Source organism: Engraulis encrasicolus, chromosome 3, assembly GCF_034702125.1.
Source record: "Engraulis encrasicolus isolate BLACKSEA-1 chromosome 3, IST_EnEncr_1.0, whole genome shotgun sequence".
In the NCBI taxonomy this organism is placed as follows: Eukaryota; Metazoa; Chordata; class Actinopteri; order Clupeiformes; family Engraulidae; genus Engraulis; species Engraulis encrasicolus.
Window position 1 is genome coordinate 57,734,597 of NC_085859.1, and position 13,073 is coordinate 57,747,669.

The window sequence follows — 13,073 nt, forward strand, 5'->3', positions numbered from 1 at the left end:
CTGTGTAGTTTGGGGTATTTGTAACTTCAAACTCATTTTCCCTCGGGGGCCCACAACCCCGGGGGTGGCGTAGCCGAAAGCACTTCCTGTTCTTGCCACACCACTACAATTGCACTTTATGATCTGTGCTGCCTTGTCATCAACATTCTGGGTTAGGAGACAATACAGATAAGAAGCTCACGTTGATCACTAAAATTGTCTTGGTATTACTTCTGCTTCCTTAACCTATGGTAGCAATTTTTGTTAGTTCGTATCCTTTTTGTGTCTTGTGACTTTGCTCCCTGATGGTAACAGATTTTTCTTTTTCACCTGCAGCTCAGCCATTAGACCTTTGTGGACAGCAGAGCAACATACAGCATGCACCTTTGCCAGGTACATTTACCTAAAGATTCAGTTCATGCTGTGGTGGTGCCAATGGGCATATTCTGTGAAGTTGTATTGGGTTCTAGTGCTCTGGGAACCTTCATTCTAATTCTTACTTTCGTCTTAATAATATTTGTCATGAACAGACGGGGATCTAGGTTTGTAAAAAATACTAACTGAAGTCCAAATCAAGGTGTGCTTTATTGTCAAAAATACATGTAACAAGGGTTAGCACAGACAGATACAAATATAAAACAGATATAGAAACAGATATAAATTATATATATAACATATATACCAGGTCTCATCAGACCACACGACATGGTTCTAGTGATCCATATGCTTGGTCTGTTCATCTCTCTTGAGAGCAAGATAAACAAATTTTCTTTAGAGGGTGTCAAGCATGTGCGGTGGTAAACAAGTGAGGTTTTTTTTAAAAAGTGCATCATCTGGCTAGTCAACCATGGTAGTGTGACCGACATGGTTTGGGGATGTATGAATGTCGTCAACATTTGAAATCTGAATTACACCTAAAAAAACATGCACGTCAACATGCACTGTGACTATAGAAGCAGATCATGAAGGTGGATGCGCGCAGTGCGCAGTCGTCCCAGGTGTACTAAACTTTGTGTTAGTTTTTGCTGCTACTAAGTATTGTACCCGAAACACAATTTCGTTGCCTTTTTGACAATGACAATAAACTCTTGATTGATTGATTGATACTCTCCATAGGATTTCATTCGAAACTGTAAAGAAAGGTTGAAACACACACCGATGACCTCCCTTTTAACCCCTTTTCATATTTCGAAATGAAAAAATGAATGTAGTTGCTGCCAAAGGTGGTTCTACAAAGTATTAAGCAAAGGGTGTGAATACTTATGTAAATATGATTTCTTTGTTTTTTTAATTTTAATACATTTTCAAAACTCTTAAGAAAACTTTTTCACATGGCCATAATGGGGTATTTTGTGTAGAATTTTGACGACAGAGATTAATTTAATACGATTTGGAATTAGGCCATAACGTAATAAAATGTGGTGGGGGGGAAGTGAAGCGCTGTGAATACTTTTCGGATGCACTGTGTGTGTGTGTGTGTGTGTGTGTGTGTGTGTGTGTGTGTGTGTGTGTGTGTGTGTGTGTGTGTGTGTGTGTGTGTGTGTGTGTGTGTGTGTGTGTGTGTGTGTGTGTATTTTGTATGTTTATTTATATATTTATATTATGTATTTAAAATTATTATATATTAATTTATTTAAGTTTTTTTTTTCATTCTGTTTGTACATTGTGATGTACCAAACTAGTGGATAACCAATTCACGGATTCTGTGCTCCGCAAATTTACATGACTCTACAATAGAATATAATTTCCATCTTCACAGGTGCAGCTATGACTCTCAAGCCTACAGATAAAATGGATCCATTCCATTACAAGAATAGTGTTTAAATTACTGTGGAAATTGTGGAATTGAAATATTCATGATTTACAAATGCAAATCACATTGTATACTAACACTATTTTCAGTTTTGTAAATGCATTTTTTTGCCAGTGAAAAAATAGATGCTTTTACGAAAACAAATCTACTTGTAATGACAAAATATAAAGGTTACAATATTGAACTTACATTAATGCAAGTTCAATATTTGTAACCTTTATATTTGTAACCTTTATATCTAATGATTAGTGAATAAACTATCTAAATAAGCAGTGATTCTCAAACGAGGGGCTGGGGCCTTCTGGTGGGCCCTGAAGGAATTCCAAGTGGGCCTTGAAAACATTTTCTAAAAACTATAATCATATTTTGGTGTAGGGATGCACGATGTCAAAAATTTCGGCCGATACCAATATCCGATATCCGATATTGATATTGCGGTTTTGGCCGATAACCGATATTAACCGATACCGATGTTTTTCTTTTCTTTTTTTTTTAAAGAGATGACAATGATGCAAACAAACATAATTTTTGAATGTCCTCTTATTTCCAAAAGCACTTTTTATCTCCCTGTGATAAAATTAGATAAAAAATACAGACAAATTAGAAGACAAACATTGAAAGTCACCGTCAAGTCCAATCTTTTAGAACCGTAACATATTACAAAAAAACATCGGCGTTAACATCGGCCCAGTTTTACCCATTGGACCGATGTCCGATGTGTTGAGAAATGTCAAATATCGGCCGATACCGATACATCTGGCCGATACATCGTGCATCCCTATTTTGGTGTGTGTTTGATTTATTTGAGTTTTATTCTTAATTGGGTCACATGTCAGCCCCGAACATTTGTAACAATTTCGAGTGGGCCCCAAGTTGGAAAGGTTTGGGAACCGCTGCAATAGAGGAAGCAATAGAAAGAGGGGTTACAAATGCTCTATTACTTTTAAACTTGTGTGGATTGATTTTCTATTCATTTTCCTTTCAATTTTTTTTCAGATCAGGGGCAGAGTCTGAAGCTACAAGTGAATGCAATTGTGGAGAAATATGACGTCTTCAGAAGGCACACTTTTGTATGTCTTTCTTTATGGGCTACTCAGTGTCCCGTCTCACCAATATTTTGTCAGAAACTGCAATCTTACCATGCTGCCCAACGACACCATGTGCAATGTATCATGCTGTGCCATGGGCTTGGAAATGGTTCCATTGTCACTCCCTGTTCACACAATGAAACTGGATCTTTCCCGCAATTACATCTCAAAGCTCAAGGTGACAGACTTCAGGAATGTATCAAATCTCAGAGCTCTTGATGTGTCATACAACAATATCTCGATGATTGATAGTGGCACTTTCCATGAGCTTGTTCATCTGCAAGAACTCTACATGTACAGAAATAGGCTAAAACATGTAACAGGAGGATTTTTACAAGGACTAGTCAGCCTCATTGTATTGCGACTGGATCTAAATGAAATTGAGGATATTGACCAATCAGCTTTTGATTCCCTTTCCAATTTGAAGCATGTAGATCTGGCATCAAACCAACTCTCTCTCATGGAGTCAGTGAAGACCATATTACAGCTACCAAATTTATTTGAGTTAAAAATTGAAAACAACAGCATCACTAATTTTGTGTCTCATAGCCTTTCAACTACACCTCTGCAACTACGGAGACTTTCTTTATTTTCAAATCCGCTGAAGATATTTCACATAACAAATAACATTCTTCCACATCTTAGTTATCTAGATATCTCCAATTGTACTTATAATGGGTCTTTCCAATGGATTGTTGAGGATCCATCTTTTCTGGGCTCAGTGAAGACGTTTAATGTGAGTGGACAAACATCAGAGGATTCAACTGTTAAAATCATACAAACCTTCAATTCATCCTTGAAAACTCTAGAAATCTGGAACTTAACTACCCAAAATATTGAATTCTTTTTAGAAAGGACCTGCAGACATGTACAAACTCTTCGATTAGAACAACCAAACATCCCTGTACTAAATGATCACTTATTCAGATCATGCCACCAATTACGAACAATACATTTAATAGGCAACGCAACATCTAAAATGTCGACACTTGCATTTAAAGGACTGAATCACCTCAAGATAATAAAAGTAATCAATACAAAAATTACTGAACTCAACAATATCACACATGTTCTCCCCTCAGTGTCCATGCTTGACTTTTCCAACAACAATATAGAATGGTTAACATGTTCTGATTTCAGCAATCTAACGCTTCTGGAAAACCTTTTCCTTTTCCACAATAACATTTACAAGATTAGAAATTGTACTTTCCAGAATCTTCCAAACTTGCGGGGGATACTACTAGGGTCGAACAAGCTGTTAGATGTGGGAAACACGTTTAATTACCTCCCAAACCTCCGGTATTTGGATTTGCACAGTAATAAGATAAGTCAACTTGATGCAAAGGCTTTCAGTGGGCTGCCTGCTCTTAAAATTCTGCAGCTTTATGATAATCAGATAAACAGCATATCAAAAAATGCTTTTGATGGATTAGACAATCTAAGAGAGCTGCACCTTAATGCAAATCACCTTAAACAAAACACATTTACCAATCGAGGAATTTTTAAAGGAATGCCGCACCTGGAACTGCTGAACTTGAATGACAATGTCATAACGTTTGATAGTCAAACGCTTCACACTCCACCGTTCACAGAATTAAAGTCCCTTCAAAAACTGCTTATTAACAACCAGAGGCAGGGCATGAATAACTTACCATGTAACCTGCTGAAAGGCTTGACCTCACTGATTTTATTTAATGGCGCACACCTTGAAATTCATTATGTGCACCCAGAGACTTTCACATACACTCCCAAACTTCGCTACCTATACCTAAATAACAACGTATTTATGACAGAAATTTCTCCTAGGGTATTTCATCCCATTCCTGCACTGTCTGAGCTCCATTTGACAGAAACTGTACTTCCATCGTTGGATTTTTTAATTGATGCAAAACTCTCTCAACTCAGAAATCTGCTGGTCATTAACAATCAGATACAGGGAATCAACCAGACTATAATCCAGTCCCTTCCTAATCTGGAGTACATTGACCTTAGATACAACCCATTTATTTGTGACTGTAGCAATGAATGGTTACTTCATTGGGCAGAGGAATCAAATCTTACTCAGGTAGTATACTTTAATCAATATCATTGTAGTTATCCTTCTGCCTTCAAATATGTACAGCTGGAAGACCTGAAGACTGACTCCTGCACCCTGAATTTAGAGTTCATTTACTTTCTAGGAAGCTTTTCCCTGGTGATTGTGACACTCTTGGTGTCTTTTATTTACAACTTCATGCGATTTCAGCTAGTCTATGCTTATTACCTTTTCCTAGCCTATCTCTATGACAGCATGGGGCAGCAAAAACAGAAGCAACATGGTTTCCTGTATGATGCCTTCATCTCCTACAATTCTCAGGATGAGCGCTGGGTGCATAGAGAACTACTGCCCAATCTGGAGACTGAACAAGGGTGGAGACTCTGCCTGCACCACCGGGACTTTGAGCCAGGCAAGCCCATCATTGACAACATTGTGGAAGGCATCTACAGCAGCAGAAAGACTATCTGTGTGGTGACACGAGACTACTTGGGGAGCGAGTGGTGCTCCAGGGAGATTCAGGTGGCCAGCTTCCGGCTGTTTGACGAGAAGAAAGATGTACTCATCCTGGTCTTCCTGGAAGACATCCCAGCACAACACCTATCCCCATACCACAGAATGCGAAAGCTGGTTAAGAAGCAAACCTATCTGTGCTGGCCTAAACCTGGGGAGGACAAGAGTGTCTTTTGGCAGAAACTACGAATGGCTCTCAGCACCAACAAAGAAGAAAACCCCATTCTTTTAGGAGGGGAATAGACTTCCATGGGACTTCCATGGGTGTGGAGTGTGCTGGGGAAATTACCATTATGAAAGATGCTGGGGTTCATGGGATGATCATTTGTATTTGTGGAAAGCGAATTGTTTAATAGAGTTCAAACACTGTGTCAGCTGAGTAATCTGAAATGAAATAGCATTGCATTAAATCAGTATTGTAAATTCAATTTGTTTGGCTTCATTCAATAAACTACTGTATATATGCTCTAAAGAGGAAGAATTTATGTTTTATAAAAAGTTATATGCATAGAGAATGTCTGTTTGAGGACTGGTCTTGTTTTCATGTATGTATCTGTCTAGTTTTGTGTTTTGGCACGTAATTCCAAAAGAAAGCAGGATAAGAGTCCCACACAGCAGATGGATTCAGGAAAAACTGTTGAAAATGCAAAAATCCAGATAAAACTTGAAGACAAAGTGTGATTGAAGTGTTTCAGGACTCTAGCCCATCATCCCAATTTGAAATACCAGGTTATTTTATCATTTCATTAAATTATTTTTAATACTGTATATTAGAGGTGGGTGTTGGAAAGGGGTTCACGATTCGATACACATCATGACACTTATGCCACAATGCGATTCTATCAAGGTGCATTGAGAGTCATGTATTATTGTGATGTATTGCAATATTTACTTCATTCATTTTCTTTTTTCAACTTTGCCACCATAATAAAAATATAAGGTAACACTTAATTTTAGTGTTACATCTATTATCACTAATACATACAATATTAATGCCTGTGTATGTAACTTGAAAGGCATGTACTAAGCAAAATCAGACAGTTGTTAGACATTTATTCGCAAATATTTGCTTTAACCAGAAGGTGAAAAAGGGACACCTAGGGGAAAGGGTGCCAAGCCCTCACCTCCGCCCATCCTGCCCTCATGACAATATGAGTATGAAAAATACCCATGAGGTAACACTTCCAAATAAGGGGCCATAATTAACCGTAAAGTAGCTACAAAATAATACTTAAGTAAGGGTTAATAATCATTACTTAATGCCACATTAGACACATATTAATTGTTATTAATGCATCAGTAAGCAGTTACTTAACTATTAGATAACTATTACGTTGTGTTACAAGTTAATTGCATATTATTATTTAACTAATAGATAAGTAATGGCACAGTTAATAGTTAAGTAGCTATCATGTCGTACTTAACTAAGGACCAAAATTAACACTTACTTAATACAAAAGTAAGGCATAACTAATGGTTAATTAATACATAAATATTGGGTTTTGGGACCCTTATATTAGAGTTGGCTGAGGATAACTAATGGTTAATTAATAGATAGATATTGGTGTTTGGGACCCTTATATTAGAGTTGGCTGCAGATAACTAATGGTTAATTAATCGATAGATATTGGTGTTTGGGACCCTTATAATAGAGTTGGCTGAGCATACCTAATAGTTAAGTAATTAATCTACTGTGACATCTAGTTTTCACTCATTCAAATCACTGTAATTGTGGCAACAGGAGCCATTATATAGCAAGGATTGGACGTACATTTCTCAATGATGGTGGGGTGATGAGATGTCATTTTTTCATGTACCACTTATTAATTTTAATGGTAAAAACCCTACAATAAATGCAGAATATTATGAAGAGTAATAGTTTTGAAGCGAAACTAAACCATTCCTTGTGATAATGAAGTTAATGTTTGAGAATATTAGCTCAAAGAAGTGCAGTGCATGATGGGTATGCAATCTACAGACAACAATATTTCGGTATTATTTAATCATTAGATATGCCTTGCTTTTGTATTAAGTAATTGTTAATTAAGGTCCTTAGTTAAGTATTACCTAATAGCTACTTAACTATTAACTGTACCCTTAACTTAACTATTAGTTAACACTTACTTAATACAAAAGCAAGGCATATCTAATGATTAAATAATATCGAAATATTGTTGTCTCTAGATTGCGTACCCATCATGCACTGCTCTTCTTGGAGCTACTCAAACATTAATCTATTATCACAAAGGAATGGTTTAGTTTCGCTTCAAAACTATTACTCTTCATAATATTCTGCATTTATTGTAGGGTTTTTAGTGGTTTAGTGGTGCATGAAAAAATGACATCTCATCACCCCACCATCATTGAGAAGAGTACATCCAATCCTTGCTATATAATGGCTCCTGTTGCCACTATTACAGTGATTTGAACGAGTGAAAACTAGATGTCACAGTAGATTAATTACTTAACTATTAGGTATGCTCAGCCAACTCTATTATAAGGGTCCCAAACACCAATATCTATCGATTAATTAACCATTAGTTATCTGCAGCCAACTCTAATATAAGGGTCCCAAACACCAATATCTATCTATTAATTAACCATTAGTTATCCTCAGCCAACTCTAATATAAGGGTCCCAAAACCCAATATTTATGTATTAATTAACCATTAGTTATGCCTTACTTTTGTATTAAGTAAGTGTTAATTTTGGTCCTTAGTTAAGTATAACCTGATAGCTACTTAACTATTAACTGTGCCCTTACTTATCTATTAGTTAAATAATAATATGCTATTAACTTGTAACACAAGGTAATAGTTATCTAATAGTTAAGTAACTGCTTACTAATGCTCAACATATGCATTAATAACAATTAATATGTGTCTAATGTGGCATTAAGTAATGATTATTAACCCTTACTTGAGTATTAGGTTGTAGCTACTTTACTGTTAATTATGGCCCCTTATTTGGAAGTGTTACCAAACATGACAATATGAGATACAATCCGGACCTCCAATCAATGTCAGCCTGCTCCTCTTGCTCAAGGCTTCAAGGATTAGGGGGTCACTGGCACCCCTTTTTGAGACAATGCCAAATGCTGGGACTAATCTGTTGACCTCACAGTGGCCTGTAAATCATGACTCACGTGATGTATGCACACACAGGAATAATGGAGTGGGTCCCCCACAAACTGTCATAGAGGAAAGTGTGCCACATGATACTGAAAATTATATGATGATATTTACAGGTCAGCCTGACACACAGACACACACACACACACACACACACACACACACACACACACACACACACACACACACACACACACACACACACACCCAACACACACATATATACACCTACACACACCTACACACACACACACACACACACACACACACACACACACACACACACACACACACACACACACACACACACACACACACACACACACACACACACACACACACACACACACCATGGTCCTTTGGGTTTAGGCAGGGTATATTTGATACAGGCAACACATTGTTTCCATACAATGGGTCCTCACAGACAGAGTATAGTCGTAATTTTGTATACGATTACCAATAAAAACACACGGACAAGAGAACTAAGATTTTACGCTTTGGCCAAAGGGAGAGGAAGAGGAAGAGCCGAGCGCTTTTTAGGAAACGAGCTCTGTCTCTTAGCAAACCGATCTTGACTCTCTCTTAGTCCAGCAAAAACATGACTTTTTATTTCATAGTTCATATCCTTGCAAAACACATTACTTCCTATTTCCCATTTCCTATTCTAACGTGCCGTCTGGTTTCAAGATCCTCAAAGTATTTCACATTTTCAGTTTAGTCAGCATTCTGAAAGGTCTTCCTCTGAACTATAATTGGACTTCCTTCTGAATTTATGACTTTTACAGAGCTGCACAAAAGACATTTCTTACTGATAACATTTTAAAAGCAGAGATTTATAATTATTCTTTCACACACTCAATGCATTATACAGTATACTGTTTGTGATTATACTTTGATTTGAGTTTAAAGAATGTATGAGTTATGGATGTAGCATGTAGATTTTAGTTGTGTTGTTCATGTTCAGCTGTTGACTTTAGTGCTTTTCAAAATTCCTTCACCTTCTAAAAATAAAACGGTGGGTGGGGGGATAGCTAAACAGCACAATTCAATACATTAAATATCATGCAACGCCATGAGTAAGCATTCTCAAATGCATGCACGCGCACGAGCACACAAACACACACACACACACACACACACACACACACACACACACACACACACACACACACACACACACACACACACACACACACACACACACACACACAGACAGACACAGACACAGACACAGACACAGACACACACACACACACACACACACACACACACACACACACACACACATGGGTATGGAAAAATAGAAAAGTATATATGACTGGACACATTGTAATTTTTTACAAATGTTATCATCCAAAATCCAATCAAGATAGAACTTGAATATGGGATTACAAATGAAATGAAGTCCAGGCAGACTAAATGAAAAGCTTTAAGAGGGTAAAAAAACAGTGAAAATAATACTAGAATCCTGGCCATGGACAGACGGTGCTTTTAAAAGGATGATGACCAGCTTCACACAGTGGCACGTGCTATCAGCACTGAGATGAGATCCCTTCATTTTATATGCATATGCATCTAAAAAATGTGGTAATCTCATCACTGAAGGCCTATGCTAAGCTTGAAATCATGGTTTGTTGGAACATGCCTTTGCTCTGTTTTTTTCTGTATGGCTTCAAAACAATAAGCTAAATAATGTTAAACTAAAAACTTGACCTTGAATCGTAAATATTGGGTTTACAAAAAGAATTGCAAATCTGCTCTCCCCAAAATGACATTCGGCAGAAGTAGTGGCATTATATTTCATAATGTATATATCAAACCTGAATGTATTGTACCAGATCTTGCCTTTTTATTGTTTTATTCACAAATGTCTTGTCTGGGTTGTTTAACCCTCCTGTTATCCTTGGGGTCTATTTGACCCCATTCAATGTTTAACACCTGAAAAATACATGAAGTACATATTTCTTCTGCCTCATCTTTGATGACTTTTCCTAAATAGATGGGATAAATGTGAAAAAAGTGAAATTTCCACAAAAGTGTTTTTCCTAAGTGCTGTACACATTTTGGTTACACCCGTGTTCCTTGGGGTCAATTTGACCCCAATGCTTTCAAGTGTATAAAACATAAATGGAACATCCATATTTTGCAAATAAATGTTGAAATCTGTTTAGATAATGTGAAATACATGAAAATAAGCTATTCAGACATGTTTCTTCTGACCATTTTGCTTTTGTTTGGGCCCTGATAAATAAAAATAGTAATGATATGGGGGAGGCCTAAAACTGATTCACGGCAACATTTTGGACAGTGGTGGCTACTACAGTTTTGACATTTTGACAAAATCCACCATCTGAACATTGTTGTACCTATAGCACCATCATGGCACCCCCCACAGCAACACCCGCCCCCAACCCTGTACCCTGGGAGCTACTTTTGCACCCTCCCACTACACACACACACTAGCATAAGATGGGTCACATATAGTCAGCATTGCTGTGCATGCTGTTCTGTGCCCAGCATACATAATTATAAGTGATGGTATATTTGAAGAGAAGCTTTATGATTGTGATCCAAAGACTGAAATGGACTGTTCTGATGGTGACAAGCCGTTGCACTTCTTTAGATGGATGCGATCTCAAGGTTGTTTGCTATGTTGAGAGATATAATGGTGCAGGTCTTCTCCTCTGTTCAGTATGCTGTTCCAAATTGACATGATGGTCTGCAGCATTGGTTATAAACTGGTGCTACCTGACATAGAGGAGGCAGGACCTTCCAGGAACAGCAACCGCTGTAACTTTTGTGAAGGACATACACATTGACGTCCATACCAAGTTCTCCAGTGGGCATAAATAGTGAATAGAAGTAAACATAGAATACAAGCTGCCAGCCCTGTTCATTCAAACCTTACCCCACCATGAACATGTAATGTGTCTACAAGGAGCACATGCAAACCTTTTCTTCCTCATATGCACACTAATTCAAGCGCAGAAATAATGATAACAATGATTTTCTATGATGTTCCCAAAACTCATTTGGTTGGCAATGTATCCATGTTCTTACCTAACTATTATACCTGTGTTATAAATACACATTCAAACATTCAAAGATTCAAGAATGTTGGACTTAGAAAACCTTCTGAATGTTTGGGAATATGTATATTTATTTTAGGGTGAAATTGACCCATATGGTAGTAGACAGATACTATCCTTGATAATCAAATTTGTTTTTTCTTTTCAAATGTTATAAGTAATAGAAATACATATTTAGGGCGTATATGGAGTCACTAAAATTTCAATAATATGTGTCCATCTGTTTTTAGACCAATTAATGACATTTTATTGCCATTTTCTCAAAATTTCGCCTAGTCATGGATTAAGTTTTTTGGTGTGTGGGCTATGTGTGGGGGTGCTAGGATATATTTAAAGGACTTTTTATGTCACCAACAGATCAATAATACATATCTGAGAGATAAATATGTGCCAAAGTGTTGTTTTCTACTGATTTTGTAGACATTTAAGTGGTTGGGGTCAAATTGACCCCAAGGATCACGGATGTTTCAAAATTTGAGGGTAACAGGAGGGTTAAATACATTAAACACTTTGACATTTTACATGAAGAAAGTGAGCTGGTAGTAAAACAACCTAGCTCGATCACACATATGCCCTTCATCGTAAAGTTGCAAGGTAAAAAATCCTGTGATGCCGACTCCACCGAGGTAGGCCAGGTGACCTTTTTTGTCCTTTGCTCGCAGCATAAGGAACCTGGTCCAGTTGGGCAGAGCATGTTGCCAGGTTATTTTGGGCCTGTCGTCTGCCTCGGCCGCTGAGAGAGAGGTGGACTTTGGCCAGAGCATATGACACACAAGCGAGGGGCTTGCCCCAGGACCTGTGGAAAAGCAGAGCACCGCACCTCAGGAAGCCTCTGTTCCTGTCCGTATGGAGAACTGAATCTGTCTCAGACATCTTAAGCAATAGAGAGAGCAGAGGCATGTGAAACAGTCAAACAAAGGCATTTTAAATCATTTAGATGTCTGACCTAAAAGCATACTGTTGTGATTGGTGCTCCTCATTTAATGTTAACAAAAACACAAATTATTGTTCAATCCTTTGCTTAATAATTTCCATATCTATTAGTAATGGAATCTAATTGTTTTATTAGAATTACAGTAATACAATTACAATAATACAATAATAGAATTGTTGTAATTGTTGTAATAGAATGTGGTTATTGTTTGTATTGTATGTGCATGTGTGGTGTAGGCCTACATAATCTGTTTGATAGTGTTGGGATCAGGGGGCTGTAGGAGTACATGTTGTTAACCAAATATTACATTTAAAATTTTGTACCAAATAAAGTCAAATTGATTTGACTGACTTTCAAACAGACAAATATAAGGTGCATGAGAAGCAACGGCGACGTTAATGTCTCAGTTATGGATTTTGATCACAAAAAAATAACAAGGTCAATAGTTCTTGCATCCAAACCCTCCAAAAGCCAAACCAGTTTCCAAATGA

General features: G+C 37.4%; 1 protein-coding gene across 1 annotated transcript; it reads left to right on the top strand.

Moving 5' to 3' along the window:
* Window positions 1-2,932: 2,932 nt before the first annotated feature.
* On the top strand, window positions 2,933-5,841 carry LOC134445160 (toll-like receptor 13). The gene is made up of 2 exons (XM_063194245.1): window positions 2,933-3,058; window positions 5,237-5,841. The coding sequence occupies exons 1-2, from the start codon at window positions 2,933-2,935 to the stop codon at window positions 5,669-5,671; spliced, it is 561 nt and encodes a 186-aa protein (XP_063050315.1). The 3' UTR covers window positions 5,672-5,841.
* The last annotated feature ends 7,232 nt before the right edge of the window (window positions 5,842-13,073 follow it).